Genomic DNA, 14,570 nt, shown 5'->3' with positions numbered 1-14,570 from the left:
GGTTTTTGTCTGAGATTGTAGCTTACAAGAGGGCGAGAAAGTAGTAGGTGCATGCAAAATAGTATATAGAGCATCAATAATTTCGTTTCCTTTAATTACCATAGTTTTCTTTAATGATATAATGCGGAGGTCAGCTACAAGCGATGACCAGGGGTCAATTTGATAAAACCTCTAAGACGAATAGTGTAATTTACTAGTGTTAGCAGCTATTGTATTCAGACTCTAAAACAATGGCTTCATTTGTAAATTAAACGTTTTATGAAATTGAACCCAGATTTAAAATGCATTTTGGCTAGGCTGTTTTATTTCATGAATCATTCTTCTCATGAAGATACGCTAACTCATTCTTGCAGGTGGATGCACGCCAACAAAATTGAGCAGCTTCCACCTGGGATCTTCTCCGACCTATCTGACCTAACAGAGTTGTAAGTTTTTTCTCTGTTTGTTGCTACTGTTCAAGAATAAAACACTACGCTTGCTCAACCACATATACATACGATATCCGTACGAGTAACCTACGCGGCTAGCGTACAAGAAACATTAAGATGCCGGCAACATCACCCAAAAGCGATGTAGCATACTGTAGGATACTTTATTTTCTGACTCCTTATACCTGTAACTAATTATCTGAGTTTGTATTCACTTTATATCTGAACTATGTGGAATAGATTGTTTTTGTTTGTTGTTTTTGTCTGTAGTAATTAAATTTAAAATGCATAGGCGGAAGCTCCGCTTTTAGCTCTTGCTAAATCTATATATTAATAGGAGATCATAGAAAGACCTTGATGATGGCAATTGGAATATCAAGACTAGAGTCATCTCGCCTATTACTGTACAACTGTACTACTAAACAAAAAAATGCAATGTTCTTTACAAGAACATCAAACGGCCAAAGAAAGAGAAACAGCATGGGGTTAGGGTAAAATATCACAAAACTTCCTGAAGGAATTACTGAACGTATTCATTTCAATGATATATCGTCACTTTCATAGCAACCATTTGTAGCGGAAAAAAATCATACGCTCACGCTGTAGGCTATCGAAGGGGTCATGAGATTCTTCTTCCAAAACCATCGGCCGTTGCCTAACACATTATATCAATCGTTTTGGTCATTCAAAAGTCTTCGTAACTGCTCGGATCTTATAAAGGCTTTGGAAAAAAAACCTTTGCCCAAATCTCACTTAGGATACTTCCTTTTAGTGATTGCCAGGGTAAAGGTAAAACAAAAAAGGGACAAAATTCATTTTTTTTGTTCATTTGATCTTTAAACCCTTTTCTAGTTTTAAACTAAAATAATCAATGACAATAAAATAGTGCAAACTATGGACTTGCACAAATTACTTAAATATATCTTGTTAGTCGTCAGTTTAATCTAATATATAGATTTAGCCAGGGCTAAACGTGAAGCTCACGTTAATAAATTCATCAAACAATAAACTTGTAATCCACAGATCAGGGCCCATTTATGTGACTTTTGAGGCGAAGGATAAGTGATTTTAGAGAAAAATAATTTGACAGTTCAAGAGAGAAACAAATTTTACATCGCGGAGTTAATAGCCTTATTTGTACACCCCAAAATAGCAATTATGTTCAATCACAGTAGATTAGGCCTGGAAAACAAATAGACCTATAAACAATGCAAGTAGGTGCATGAAAAATAGTGTTTATAACATAGCTCCAACGACAAACAAACAAACAAGAAAATAAATAAATAAATAAATACATAAATACATAAACAAGGATGAGGTCGTCTTTCACTTATAATTCTTACTTAACCTCAACCTTATTCTTGCAGGTTGCTGTACAACAACCAAATTAAACAGCTTTCATTTGGGATATTTTACAATCTATCTAACCTACAGAAGTTGTAAGTTTGTATTTTTTTTTTATTGTCCGTTGTTTATTATCGAGATTACAACCACCATATTACGCAAGTAACCATATGTATACAAGAGTCCGTAAAGGGAACCTCACAGCTTAGCATACAAGGTTCATAAAGCGGAAGAGTTAACACAAAAGTACCAAGCACAGATTTATCTAATGCGCATTTAAAAAAAAAGCTTCAGTCTATTCCCAAGTCTCTCACCAGTCAATTTTAAAGACAAGAAAAGGAGCCACTCTCTAGTCAAGCAGCACAGATCAAGATTTAATAAGTAACTTAATTTTCTCTGGAGCCGATAGCTATGTCAACCTGTTTTCATTAGAAGCAGCATGTGGAACAGATAATTAACTTTAATTATTATTCATTCAAATTTTTCCCCCAATTCGGAGTCGCTAAAAGCACACGCATAATTCACCATACCCAGTTACTAGTGACCAAATTTAGAAGAATTTTGTGTTTAACGAAGAAATGACTTCAAAAATGCAGCCCGCTACAGGTTAAGGCACCGTTACCGAGAAGTCCTGGGGACGAGGTTGAGTTGTTTTGGTTGTAAAAACAAAAATGGGGGACACTCCACTCGTTTTCATTAATTTCTAATAGCGGAGCTCACGCACGCACCTGCGAAGCACCACGGTAAGTGAATCTACCCATTTCAGAAAATGTTGCAATCACTTGACCGTACGCCGACCGAACGAACGACAGTCCGTCCGCACCACAGGGCAACCACTGTTTACTCTCAAACTTTATAGCTAGTTTGGGAGCCCAGGCGAGAAAAAGACTAGTCTTTCTGATAATACCGTAGTACCAATCTAGTAAAATTGCAGTGTTTGTAGGCAGTAAAACAAACGATCCTAAAATTTGAAAATGCTCGCGAAGGAGAGGACGGGCCAACATGACGGACTTAGACCACTAAAAAAAAACTTTATACAAGTGGGCTTACGGTGATTTGAAATCACCCTTGGTCAATTATTTCGTGTAACTAAAAAACACATTTCGCAAGTTTAGGTGTCGCAGACATTGCTTCGGGAGCCGCTTTTTTTAATTATTCGTTTGCTCTTTATGTCAGCTTTTAAGTCACAAGAGACACTAAACGTCAATTAGTGAACGTTTTTCAGAAAAATTGCTACGTTTAGCTTGGTTGCCTAGCAGCAATTTTCGCCTAGATTTTAAGAAATTCTTCGTTGCGTATTTCAAACATCCGGAGCAAATACGCTTGTAATCTTTTTGCGGTAATGCCTAATTTTTCCTGTGTAAAAGGCTATCTTAGCTTAGATAGCAATGTAGAGGCGCCAGGTTTCATGAGTGAAATCCAGAGTAGCTCCGTTTTTGCAGAATCAGCCAGTCTTGTACCACACCACCCTTTTGTGAGTACATGGCGCTGTTTATGTGGGTCGAGAGAGCCGCTTGCAGTGAAACCCTTACAAAAGACAAAGGTCTAAACAGAGGCACATGTGCCTCCAATGGTTGCTTCACCAAGAAGGTCGACAGGAGATTGACTGAACAACAAAATACATTGTGTTTTCTAAATTCGAAAGTCCCGCCAAAGCAGGATCCCACAATACCATAGCCTCGATATTTACCAGCTACCGTACTTTTCTTGAACCCCTCTTTACGGGTACCCACTTAACACGCACACCTTGTTAATTATTATTGACAGTTTCTCTTGTTCCTGGGTAAAGACCTCAGATTTTCACGAGACCTAACACGCTTAATACGGACAACCGTTTATGCGGATAATGGACACTTGCTTCTATATATTGATATGTATATGTATATGTATATGTATATGTATATGTATATGTATATGAAACTGGAACCAGTGAAATAAAGAAATAAATGAACACAAGTGAAACTCTAAAAGTTACCTAGAACGGGATTTGAACCTGCGTCCTCGACTTTCTAGTGTCGATGTGTTAACCACTACACCACCAAGGCAACCACGCTAACGCGCAGCCGAATTGAAGGCTGTATGCTTTATGGGACTCCCCAAACAATTTTTTAGAGTTCACAGACTCTACTGGAAGGTGCTATATGTATATGTATATGGGAGCAAAGGGAGCAGAATTTTCCAATGTGTTTCAAGGTTTTTGTCTGAGATTGTAGCTTACAAGAGGGCGAGAAAGTAGTAGGTGCATGCAAAATAGTATATAGAGCATCAATAATTTCGTTTCCTTTAATTACCATAGTTTTCTTTAATGATATAATGCGGAGGTCAGCTACAAGCGATGACCAGGGGTCAATTTGATAAAACCTCTAAGACGAATGGTGTAATTTACTAGTGTTAGCAGCTATTGTATTCAGACTCTAAAACAATGGCTTCATTTGTAAATTAAACGTTTTATGAAATTGAACCCAGATTTAAAATGCATTTTGGCTAGGCTGTTTTATTTCATGAATCATTCTTCTCATGAAGATACGCTAACTCATTCTTGCAGGTGGATGCACGCCAACAAAATTGAGCAGCTTCCCCCTGGGATCTTCTCCGACCTATCTGACCTAACAGAGTTGTAAGTTTTTTCTCTGGTTGTTGCTAATGTTCAAGAATAAAACACTACGCTTGTTCAACCACATATACATACGATATCCGTACGAGTAACCTACGCGGCTAGCATACAAGAAACATTAAGATGCCGGCAACATCACCCAAAAGCGATGTAGGATACTGTAGGATACTTTATTTTCTGACTTTCTTATACCTGTAACTAATTATCTGAGTTTGTATTCACTTTATATCTGAACTATGTGGAATAGATTGTTGTTGTTTGTTGTTTTTGTCTCTAGTAATTAAATTTAAAATGCAAAGGCGGAAGCTCCACTTTTAGCTCTGGCTAAATCTATATATTAATAGGAGATCGTAGAAAGACCTCGAGAATGGCGATGGGAATATCAAGACTAGAGTTATCTCGCCTATTACTGTACATTAGATCACAAAACGTCCTGAAGGAATTACTGAACGTATTCATTTCAATGATATATCGTCACTTTTATAGCAACCATTTGTAGCGGAAAAAAATCATACGCTCACGCTGTAGGCCATCGAAGGGGTCATGAGATTCTTCTTCCAAAACCATCGGCCATTGCCTAACACATTATATCAATCGTTTTGGTCATTCAAAAGTCTTCGTAACTGCTCGGATTTTATAAAGGCTCTGAAAAAAAAAATCTTTGCCCGAATCTCACTCAGGATGCTTCCTTTTAGTGATTGCCAGGGTAAAGGTAAAGCAAAAAAGAGAAAAAAATTTATTTTTTTTTGTTTATTTGACCTTTTAACCCTTTTCTAGTTTTAAACTAAAATAATCAATGACAATAAAATAGTGCAAACCATCGACTTGCACAAATTACTTAAATATATCTTGTTATCTTTGTTGTTCTTTAGTCGTCAGGTTAATCTAATATATAGATTTAGCCAGAGCTAAAAGCGAAGCTCCCGTTAATAAATTCATAATTTAAATCAAAAAATAAACTTGTAATTCACAGATCAGTGCACATTCATGTGACTTTTGAGGCGAAGGATAAGTGATTTTAGAGAAAAATAATTTGACAGTTCAAGAGTGAAACAAATTTTACATCGCGGAGTTAATAGCTCAGTTTTTTTATTGAAGTGCAATGGACTGTCATTCCAAACGTGAAGTGATAGAAATTTGTTAATATGAATGAAAAAATGATACTACTTGACTTCTTTTCTTAAAACCACCACCAGTTTTGTCAATTTTAAGATTTTTTTAGAAAAATGGTAATATGACAAATCACGTGATCTATTTTGTTGTAAAACAGTGCTTGCTTCGTCTTTCTTTCTTTGAGCTTGCCTTTAGTTTCCTGCATGATCTTTGGCTGTAAAAAAGTTCCTGTTGTAGGTAACAGCGTCTTTGTGCGTCGTCCAAACAATCTTGGACTGATGATGATCCAATATTGGGTGAGGGTGTGTTGCGCCAATCCAAAATGGCCAAGTATGGATGTTGTCCACTTGCCTTTGCTTTGGTTAGCATTTTCTAGTGGCTGTCTTTAGAGCATTTTCAATCTTGCCATTAGATTGTGGATAGTGTGGTGAGGAAGTTTGGTGGTCAAAATGTCAGGCGGATGCAAATTCTCTGAACTCTCTGGAAGCAAACTTTGGTCCGTTGTCAGAATACAGAGTATCAGGTATGCTATGGCGTACAAACTGGTTCTTGAGAGACTTGATAAGAGAACTTGAGTTGGTACTAGATAATTGGTTCAGTTCAAAGTAATCTGACGAGTGGTCGACGATGATGAGCCACTCGTTGTTGTCAAAATTGAAAAGGTCTGTTGCAAAATGAGACCAGGGGCGTTTGGGTGGATCATCATGTTGTATGAGTGGTTCTTTCTGCTGGTTTGTCTGATAGGTGTTACATGTTTCACCTTTACACAATCCTTGATCTCGGCGGCCATGCTTGGCCAAAACAGGACATTTCTTGCTTTATTTACAGCTTTCAATACCAAGGTAGATTGCTTGTACTTGCTTTATCATGTGGGGCCTTAGCTCTACAGGTACAATTACACGATTTCCTTTAAAGAGGACATCATCTTGATTGCTGAGCTCTTCTCTGAAGTCAAAATATCTCCCTATTTCTGATGGGACTTCTTTGGTTTCTGGCCAACCAATCTTGATGATATGTTTCAACTGCTGAAGACCTTCGTCAAGTTCAGTTTTTTGTCTTCTAAGATCAACAAGCCGTTCACTCGTGATTGGTAAAAATTCGACCATGCTGATTTCTTCAATGGATTTTATTAGGTACTTTTCAAGCTTGATTGCTAACACCTCCGACTACAACTCTTTTGCACTCGGCTTATTGGGAAGGAATGCTCGACTGAGTGTATCGGCAATGAATAGTTCCTTTCCTGGCTTGTACACTATATTCAAGCTATACCTCAGGAGCTGTAATAACATTCTTTGGAGCTTTCTGGGGGCTGGAAACAGTGATTTCTTGAAAATGTTCTCTAGCGGCTTGTGATCTGTCTGTACTGTAATTGGTCTCCCGTGAACTATGCTGAGCAGCTCTTTCTCTATTTGAGCATAATTTCTTTAGTACTCGTAAGTGCTCTTGACGTGAATGCTACAGGCCGACCCTCTTGCAAACGACAGCACCAAGTCCGGATTCCGATGCATCGCACTGCAGATCACAGGTTGAAAAAAGGTGTTTCCGTTTCCGTTTTCGTAACGGTTACCTCACGGAAACCTGAATATCCGCAGACGGAATTGTAACTAACCGTTGCGGGAAACACGTGTATCCGTCATGTTTCAGTTTCTGCGGAGACGCTTAAACGCATCCCTTATACTCGCGTTTCCGTCAGGTTTACTCTTGCGGAAACGCTAACTGCCGTCATGTTTCCGCGGCTCGTAAATTCAGAGGATATTCAATTATCCGTTAAGTTCCCGGAAGAATGAATGCGGAAACTCAGTTTGATCGGTTTACTTTCTGCAGCCTTCATGTTCATCCAGATTCCACTTTCGGTGGATTATTCACTAGATTTCCTAAATGTGTTAACTTTACTTAACCATCCAGTTTCGAATCCTATGTTCATTCTATCCGGTATATAAAAAGTGGACGTTTGTGAGACAACCCTGGACCGTTTCATGCATCCACAATGACCCATTTTCGCTGATACGCACAAGTCAAGCAGAGTCATATTTAGGTGCATTTTTGGGATTAAAGATTTTATTAAAATAATTCTCTCTCCATTTTCGTATAATATGTACAATAAAAAAGAGACTCCTTACAATGTATTCCTATTTTCTACAGTTTTTATATCCAAAACTGTAACTTTTCCATTTAAATGGCCACTTCCGAGTTCTAAAAACCCTCACTTTCAAAATGAGGCTAGGTGCGCAACCTTTCTTGTGAAAATGAGTTTTATTTGCATGAGAATGAAAAAAGATTTCCATATAAAACGCTGAGCACCTACCCTCGTTTTGAAACAGAGGCCCGGGGGAACTCGGAAATGGCCTATTAAATAATCCTTTTAGAACTGACAAAATTCAAATTTTTTTCCTTGAAATGATTAAATTAACATAATAATTATACAGTCTATTAAACCTCTTCTTATGGACTCTTCTTTAATACGGACAGTTCGTTTGGTCCCAGAAATGCCAACAATCATACATTCCCTACCTCTATAATACGGACATCTCTGTAAAGCGGACACTTGGTTCTGTCCCTTTGGTTTCCGTATTAAAGAGGTTTGACTGTATAATAATTAATTAACTAACATTATTATAGGTAACGTGCATTTCCATTCCAAAATAACTCCAAGAAGTAGTTCACAGCAAAATTATTACATAATTTAATAAGAACAATATTACAAATAAAAGTCTTACTTCTGCATAAAATCTCATTAGGGAATCTAAACTGTTCCCTTATTCATATTAGCGACTACCAGTACTTGGTGGATCATCCCCAAAAATTATTGTTACAGCGGTGATTATATTGGCGTGAACACCTAAAATATGTCTGGAATGTTTATTGTGTTGCAACCAATCACAGGTGAGATCTTCACACCACAGAAACGAACGGTTTCCGATTGGTCATGGAACAAATTATTTTCGTTTTGTTTAAGGATACAAACTGCCTCACAGGGCTCGAAATAACGGCCGGTCAACGGACAATGTCCGGACTGATTGTGGATTTGACCGGTCAAACTTTCGTCTTGCCGGTCATGTTGACCGGTCAAAATTCAATCGTATTGAAAATGAAATAAATTTAAGGTTCCTGCTGTTCAGTTGTTTCAGTTGTTATTTATCGAGTCGCTGTGTATTGCGGAACTTTGATAAGAAATCCTGGTGACATGCAACTAGAGCCGTTGTTTACAATTCGCGCATCGAAACAGACATCGGGATTCGCCCACTTCCGGTCACAAAATTACCAAATATTTCCACTTTTAATAGTATTTTCAAGTTGTACATTTGTCCCTGCGTATAAATTAATTCCTTAAGCGGAATAAATATTATCAAAAGCAGTGTACTGCAAAGGGACTATAATTCATAGCAACGTTACAATAATTATTTCACTCTTCGCAAGTTTATCGATGTGTTAATCGGCCGCGTGCATAATGTAAACATGAAAGGTTGTACAACCGTGCACCTGATAAACAATGTACAAACACTCTAATGTTTGCCAGCTATTATTGGGTTGTAGATAACATTAAATTCAAGTAGTAGTTGTGATTATCAAGGAACATGTTCATTTCGCCGTTGTATTTTACTTTTATTGTAAAGCACTTTAAAGTGCTATAAGCTCTTAGCAACGACTCTTGGGAAATAAATTCGTAACATTTTGGGTTTATGGGCCCCTAAAAGAGTAATTCATCATACGGTCAGTATAAAACACGGACTGCGGACTGCGGACTACGGACTGCGGACTGGGTATAAAATACGGACTAGGTATAAAACGCGGACTGGAAAACACGGACTGGGTATAAAACACGGACAAAGTATAAAACGTGGACTGCGGACTGTGGACTGGGTATAAAATACGGACTACGGACTACTTTGGTAAAAACGGTGCTAATTGGTTCTAGGTAAGGAAAAATAAGATCAAAAGATCGCTAAATAGCAAGACACGTGAATTAAAGTTGTAAATACTCCTATAAATCAGTCTTGGTGGAGGTGTGTCGCTCGGTTCTCTGAATCATGAGCCGGGTCAAAATGCTATTTTCTTCACCCATTTTTAGACCTTGTCTCGGTCTCTAACAATCATGAAAGGGGTCAGGATCAGGGTGGTACTTCCTTATATAATGAAAGGGTAGGAGTTTTGGGCCTTTTTGGTCTGAAAACACTTTGCCCGTTTTGGTGTGGAATCGGGTATGGTTTTCGAGGGAACAACGGGAGCGTACATGAATGGACGGATTTATCGTTTCAATTCCAAATGAATAAGAACGAAATAGAAATGTGCCAATTCGAAATGTATTTGGAGAATTTTTTTGTTTCCGCTCTAACTTGGTAATGATGACATAATTTCTGCCTAATTAGACCTAAACCGTTACAGGCTCTGAGATAGTTGGGTCCGCTGAAATGAGAAAGCGAAAACACGAAAATAAAACGAGTGAGAACTGGCGAGTCTCCCCAACTATCTGAGAGCCTGGAACAGGCTAAATTAAGCCAGGTCCGAAAATGGGTATGGATTTTAGAGATCTGGTCTGAAAACGGATGTGGAAAATGGCATTTTTTGGTCTGCAATAACGTCAGGATTCGGAGAACCGGGCACCACACCCCCACCAAGAATTCCCAGTGGTACCACCCTCCGGGGATCAGGAGCAGGGTGTAAATCATGTCATCATAATCATCGCTTAGAACATAACGTTGGATGACTCATTTCGGTTATTATTCACGTATGTGAGTAATCCCTCCCCCCCCAATACTGCTTTTGTGCATCGTGGAATGCCCTACATTGACCTTCTCGTCTGAGTTCTTCATTCAGTCCTCATATTCCCAAGCCTTTATTTGAAACGGAATTGTGACATCCGATAAGAATTTTACTGATCTGACTTACATCAATACTATTTTTTTTAAATTCGCTGCTTCTTATTGGTTTAAAACTGCAAATTGAAATCTCTTCTAACTCCCTCCTTTTATGAAATTCAGAGTTTAATTTCAGTTGCCTTGAGGAATGGGCATGACCTTCCTTCTCCGTGGGAAGAATAGACTTCGTGAGGAATGTTAAAGCTGGGACTACTGTTTTTGCTAGTCCGCTTTCCATTTCTCTCGGTTTTACCTTTCTAAAGTCGTTTTTATATACATAGTCTGTAGTCCGCGTTTTATACCTAGTCCGTGTTTTATACTCAGTCCGGAGTCCGCATTTCATACCTAGTCCGTATTTTATACCCAGTCCGCAGTCCGTGGTCCGCAGTCCGCAGTCCGTGTTTTATACTGACCGATTCATCATATACATTTGACCGGCCAGAAACGATACGTGACCGAGCAAAAATGAATTTGGCCGGTCATCGTGACCGGAGACTATCCGAAAATTATTTCGAGCCCTGCCTTATTAGGAATTTAAAACACCGCTGTTCCCCAAGATCAGTGCCGAGGACCGCATCTCGTACATCGTTCGATTTTAGAAAGAAAAGTTTTAGAAGCCAACGCAACGCGACGGCGACCAGCTTTCCATGTAACGACATATCACACGAAGACAATAAAAAATGAACAATCGTGATGTTTTCGTTTCTGATAGCACAATCCTTGCTAATATTTTTTTGTAGAACAAGGGGATTCGATTTGTGTGAACTAACGATTGAACCTTCGAACTACTATCTACTACCTACGATCAGGCGTAACTACCGATTTCGATCGTTACAAAAAGTTTGAAAACTCTGGCGCCAAACCGTCGCGTGGGTAGGCCCGGCACATCGGCTTTGTAATTTATTTCAAAATCGCTCAAACCTGTATTCTTCGCTATTATAGCAAATACTGTGCACAAATAGGAAGGAAAAGCAATTGCTTACTTGTAAAAAGACTGAATGTTAAAATAAAATGAAAATAATTTGTTCCGTGACAGATAGGAAACCGTTCGTTGCCTGTGGTTTCTGTGGTGTGATGATCTCGTCTGTGATTGGTTACATCACAATAAACATTCCAGACATATTTTAGGTGTTCACGCCAATATGATCACTGCTGTAAAGCGTATACAAACTGCTGAGAGGCTATTATTGGGGAGTATCAGACTGATGCTACAAAGACGACAGTGATGCAAACAAAACTAGCCATAGGCTTTATATACAAATGTATAAACCAACATCTCTACACATTTGTCTCACTTTTTGTCGCTACTCTGCTGTAACTGCATGGACACAACTTAGACCTGGTGGCATACAAAGTAGTCTACCAGAATTTGCCTACATTTGAGTTTGAATAATAATCACGAACTGTGCACTTTTAACAAGCGCCTCACTTTCGCAATGCATCTATCTTACACTCCCTGTTTTATAGTTTCAGGATAATCCATTGACTATCCTGTAATTTCAGCAATTTTAATGAACAGTCGAGTAAAGATTTTCTTAAAGAATAAAACTCTTATCACCTTTCCAATAAGATTGTGCAATTTAGAGTTGATCATCACAGGGTCATCCTGACTAAAGAAGGCCGATAATACATTAGGGACTTTAAGCAAATTGCTACAGTGACCTCTACTATGGTGGTCGTGGATGCAGAGTCCTGAAGAGAGAATGTCACTGTTGACCATAAAATTTCAACTTTATGCAAGTGGCACCCAAAAGTCACACAGGGCTTCTCGCTCATTTGGTTTCGTTGTTAGTAAAACGCAGGGAAGACTGAATTACTGCCAAGTGAACTAGAAGTGTCAAATACTTTCTTGATTAAGAGAAAAACAATATGATAGGTTTTAAACCAGTGAAAAATAGGGGAAAAGTAGAATTTTATATTCATGTAGAGCGACTATGCCATCTCATCTTGTGCTTCGGCTAAAGGTCATTTTCTGGACATAATGTGCACAGCATCATTTTTGGAGCTTTTATTCCCAGTTGCCATAGTAGCGATCACCGTAGCAATTTGTTACTTTGGCGGTATTATTAGCATACTGCCCATGAAGGGCAGTTATTTGGTACTGGTCTGTCTGACAAGTATTTATCAACCCCTCTGGTTATTTTCCTGGCTGTTCTTTTTTTTGCCTCTTTGACATATGAGCCTCACTAAAGGCGTCAAGAACAGCATTGATGTTTCTTAACTTTGACCTCTCTGAGCATAGTGGCCTGATGTACCTGGGTGGTGGATCGCTGGCCCCCTCTTCATTGTCTTCACTCTCCTCCAGAGACATAAATTGGATAGCATTGTGTACGTCTAGTAAAGCCTTTATTTTGGCTTCGTCATTCGGAGAAAGTTGTGCCTTGTCCAACACGTCTGTGCGATTCCTCAATTTCTGAACACGAAAAAAACTTATTTAGTCACAGTGGCATGACTAGTGTGATAAACATTTGATTAACATTTACTTTGTTCTTCAGCAACAGTTTAGTCTGACAAAATAGTCACTCTGACTATTTTGAATCTCCAGATTTGGTTCTTGCTCTCTGCTCTGAGCAATTTACACTACAATCAAACCCCTCAAATAAATGGCAAGGACACTGTTAACATTAAAAATGTCAAAGGGGGTAGGGTGTGGCACTCGTGCATTCTATAACAATCATAAATTATGTATGCATAAGACAAACATGCAAAACGTGTTGTGTTCTTAAAAAATGAAAGAGCCTTGTGCCCTTAACTTGAAAGATCCAGGTACCCAGGATGAATGTTTTTGAACAAACTAAGACTTCCTTGTCACCCAGGAGCAACAATAATGCAACAGGGGCCACCAGGCACTGCCAAAGCACAGCTTTGTTACAGGACAGGCTAAATATATCACTCAGTGGATGACGTAACCTACACAGTAGAAATATTTGCACTGCAAACATTAACAAAATAATGTACATGTATTTTACCTACCTTTTTAGCTCTCAAATTGGCATCTTGTCCGAATTCTGTGTTCTTCAAGTTTTTCCATTTTGCCACCTTACCACGTCTGCGCGGGTACTTCCCTGACTTCAGTACTGAAAAATGGCCCCTAGCAAAAGGAAAGCATGTTAAATGTGCAGGTCTGTAGAAAAAGAATTAAGAGTGCTTCTTGGTGTTGCTAAAAGTATTGTTGGTTTGCTCCTGTTTTTGGTGTGGGTATTATTTAGTGGCTTTTCAATCTATTGTATTCATGTCATTAGGGGATTGCACCTGTTGGCAACACCAAGAAACTACAGTGGAACCCCATTAATATGGTCATCAATGGGCCAAAAAAGTTTTGCCGTATTAATGAGGTGGCTGTATTAAAGAGGATTTTTTTTACAAGAAAATGTCTGGTGGTTTTTGCCAGGCCACCAAAAAAAAGTGGTTATATAATGAGGTGACTGTATTACCGAGGTGGCCGTAAGGCAGGGTTTCACTGTACCAAATTCAAGAAACTTAGAAATGTGTACAACTTACCTTTTTTCTCTGTTTTGGGCCATTTCTTTTACCCAAAATTTCCCCACACTTCATTAACCAAAAATACCCTCATGTTTTTGTTCTCCGCATCATTATACCTCAAAGAAATAAAGGCCAAAAAAAAATGTCAGATATTTATATCAAAATAATAATAAATGTATTACACGTATATGTATGTTATTGTAACAGCCTGGTTCTGAAAAAACTAGAGAGCTTAGAATGAGGTTGTTTTCTGGAAGTGCATTACAAAGACAAATATTTAAAAAATGAAGGTTGCTTCTATCGTCGAATAAAGCCCTTATCTGAGTGCTTGAGACACAATACAAAATTAAAGTGTAACAATATAAAAACACTGTATAATCGTCTAGTTGATCTCCTTGTGGCATGTGCAAAAATTGAAAGTATAATTAACACAAGCAATCCAATCAAAGAAGGATAAATAGGATTATTGCAAATTCCCACTCAAAGATGGGCGTCTTACTTGAGTCAATGAAGGTTGCTTTGTCATCGAATAAAGCTGTCACATATATCCTTGTGTTCGAAGCTTAACGACAAATTGAAGTGCAAGGAAATTATATTTCTGAAAATAATATTCTTGTTTATCTCCTGGTGACTGTTGCAACATTTGAAATATCATTGGCACAAGCACTACTTTGTCCACTCAAAGGTGGATAGATAGAATTGCGACTTCCCACTCAAAGATGGGCGACTTAC

The 14,570-nt window shown here is 38.4% G+C and overlaps 2 protein-coding genes across 2 annotated transcripts; both read right to left on the bottom strand.

Moving 5' to 3' along the window:
- Nucleotides 1-5,951: 5,951 nt before the first annotated feature.
- Nucleotides 5,952-6,605, bottom strand: LOC140926952 (uncharacterized). The gene is made up of 2 exons (XM_073376627.1): nucleotides 6,357-6,605; nucleotides 5,952-6,236 (listed from the first exon to the last, which is right to left on the bottom strand). The coding sequence occupies exons 1-2, from the start codon at nucleotides 6,603-6,605 to the stop codon at nucleotides 5,952-5,954; spliced, it is 534 nt and encodes a 177-aa protein (XP_073232728.1).
- A 5,882-nt stretch (nucleotides 6,606-12,487) lies between these two features.
- Nucleotides 12,488-13,968, bottom strand: LOC140947188 (uncharacterized). The gene is made up of 3 exons (XM_073396244.1): nucleotides 13,857-13,968; nucleotides 13,329-13,446; nucleotides 12,488-12,768 (listed from the first exon to the last, which is right to left on the bottom strand). The coding sequence occupies exons 1-3, from the start codon at nucleotides 13,877-13,879 to the stop codon at nucleotides 12,493-12,495; spliced, it is 417 nt and encodes a 138-aa protein (XP_073252345.1). The 5' UTR covers nucleotides 13,880-13,968; the 3' UTR covers nucleotides 12,488-12,492.
- Nucleotides 13,969-14,570: the final 602 nt, after the last annotated feature.

This window comes from Porites lutea, chromosome 1, assembly GCF_958299795.1.
Source record: "Porites lutea chromosome 1, jaPorLute2.1, whole genome shotgun sequence".
Classification (NCBI taxonomy): domain Eukaryota; kingdom Metazoa; phylum Cnidaria; class Anthozoa; order Scleractinia; family Poritidae; genus Porites; species Porites lutea.
Note: the sequence above shows the minus strand (reverse complement) of the source record. Positions and strands in the feature narration are given on the sequence as shown.

Excerpts from the sequence above, each read along its gene's own strand:
- LOC140926952 (XM_073376627.1), bottom strand. The coding sequence starts at position 6,605 with ATGGTCGAATTTTTACCAATCACGAGTGAACGGCTTGTTGATCTTAGA. Across the intron at positions 6,237-6,356 it reads GGCCCCACATGATAAAGCAA|ACAAACCAGCAGAAAGAACC; the intron begins GTACAAGCAATC and ends AACACCTATCAG.
- LOC140947188 (XM_073396244.1), bottom strand. The coding sequence starts at position 13,879 with ATGGCCCAAAACAGAGAAAAAAG. Across the intron at positions 13,447-13,856 it reads GCCCAAAACAGAGAAAAAAG|GGGCCATTTTTCAGTACTGA; the intron begins GTAAGTTGTACA and ends TCCTTTTGCTAG. Across the intron at positions 12,769-13,328 it reads CCAATTTGAGAGCTAAAAAG|AAATTGAGGAATCGCACAGA; the intron begins GTAGGTAAAATA and ends TTTCGTGTTCAG.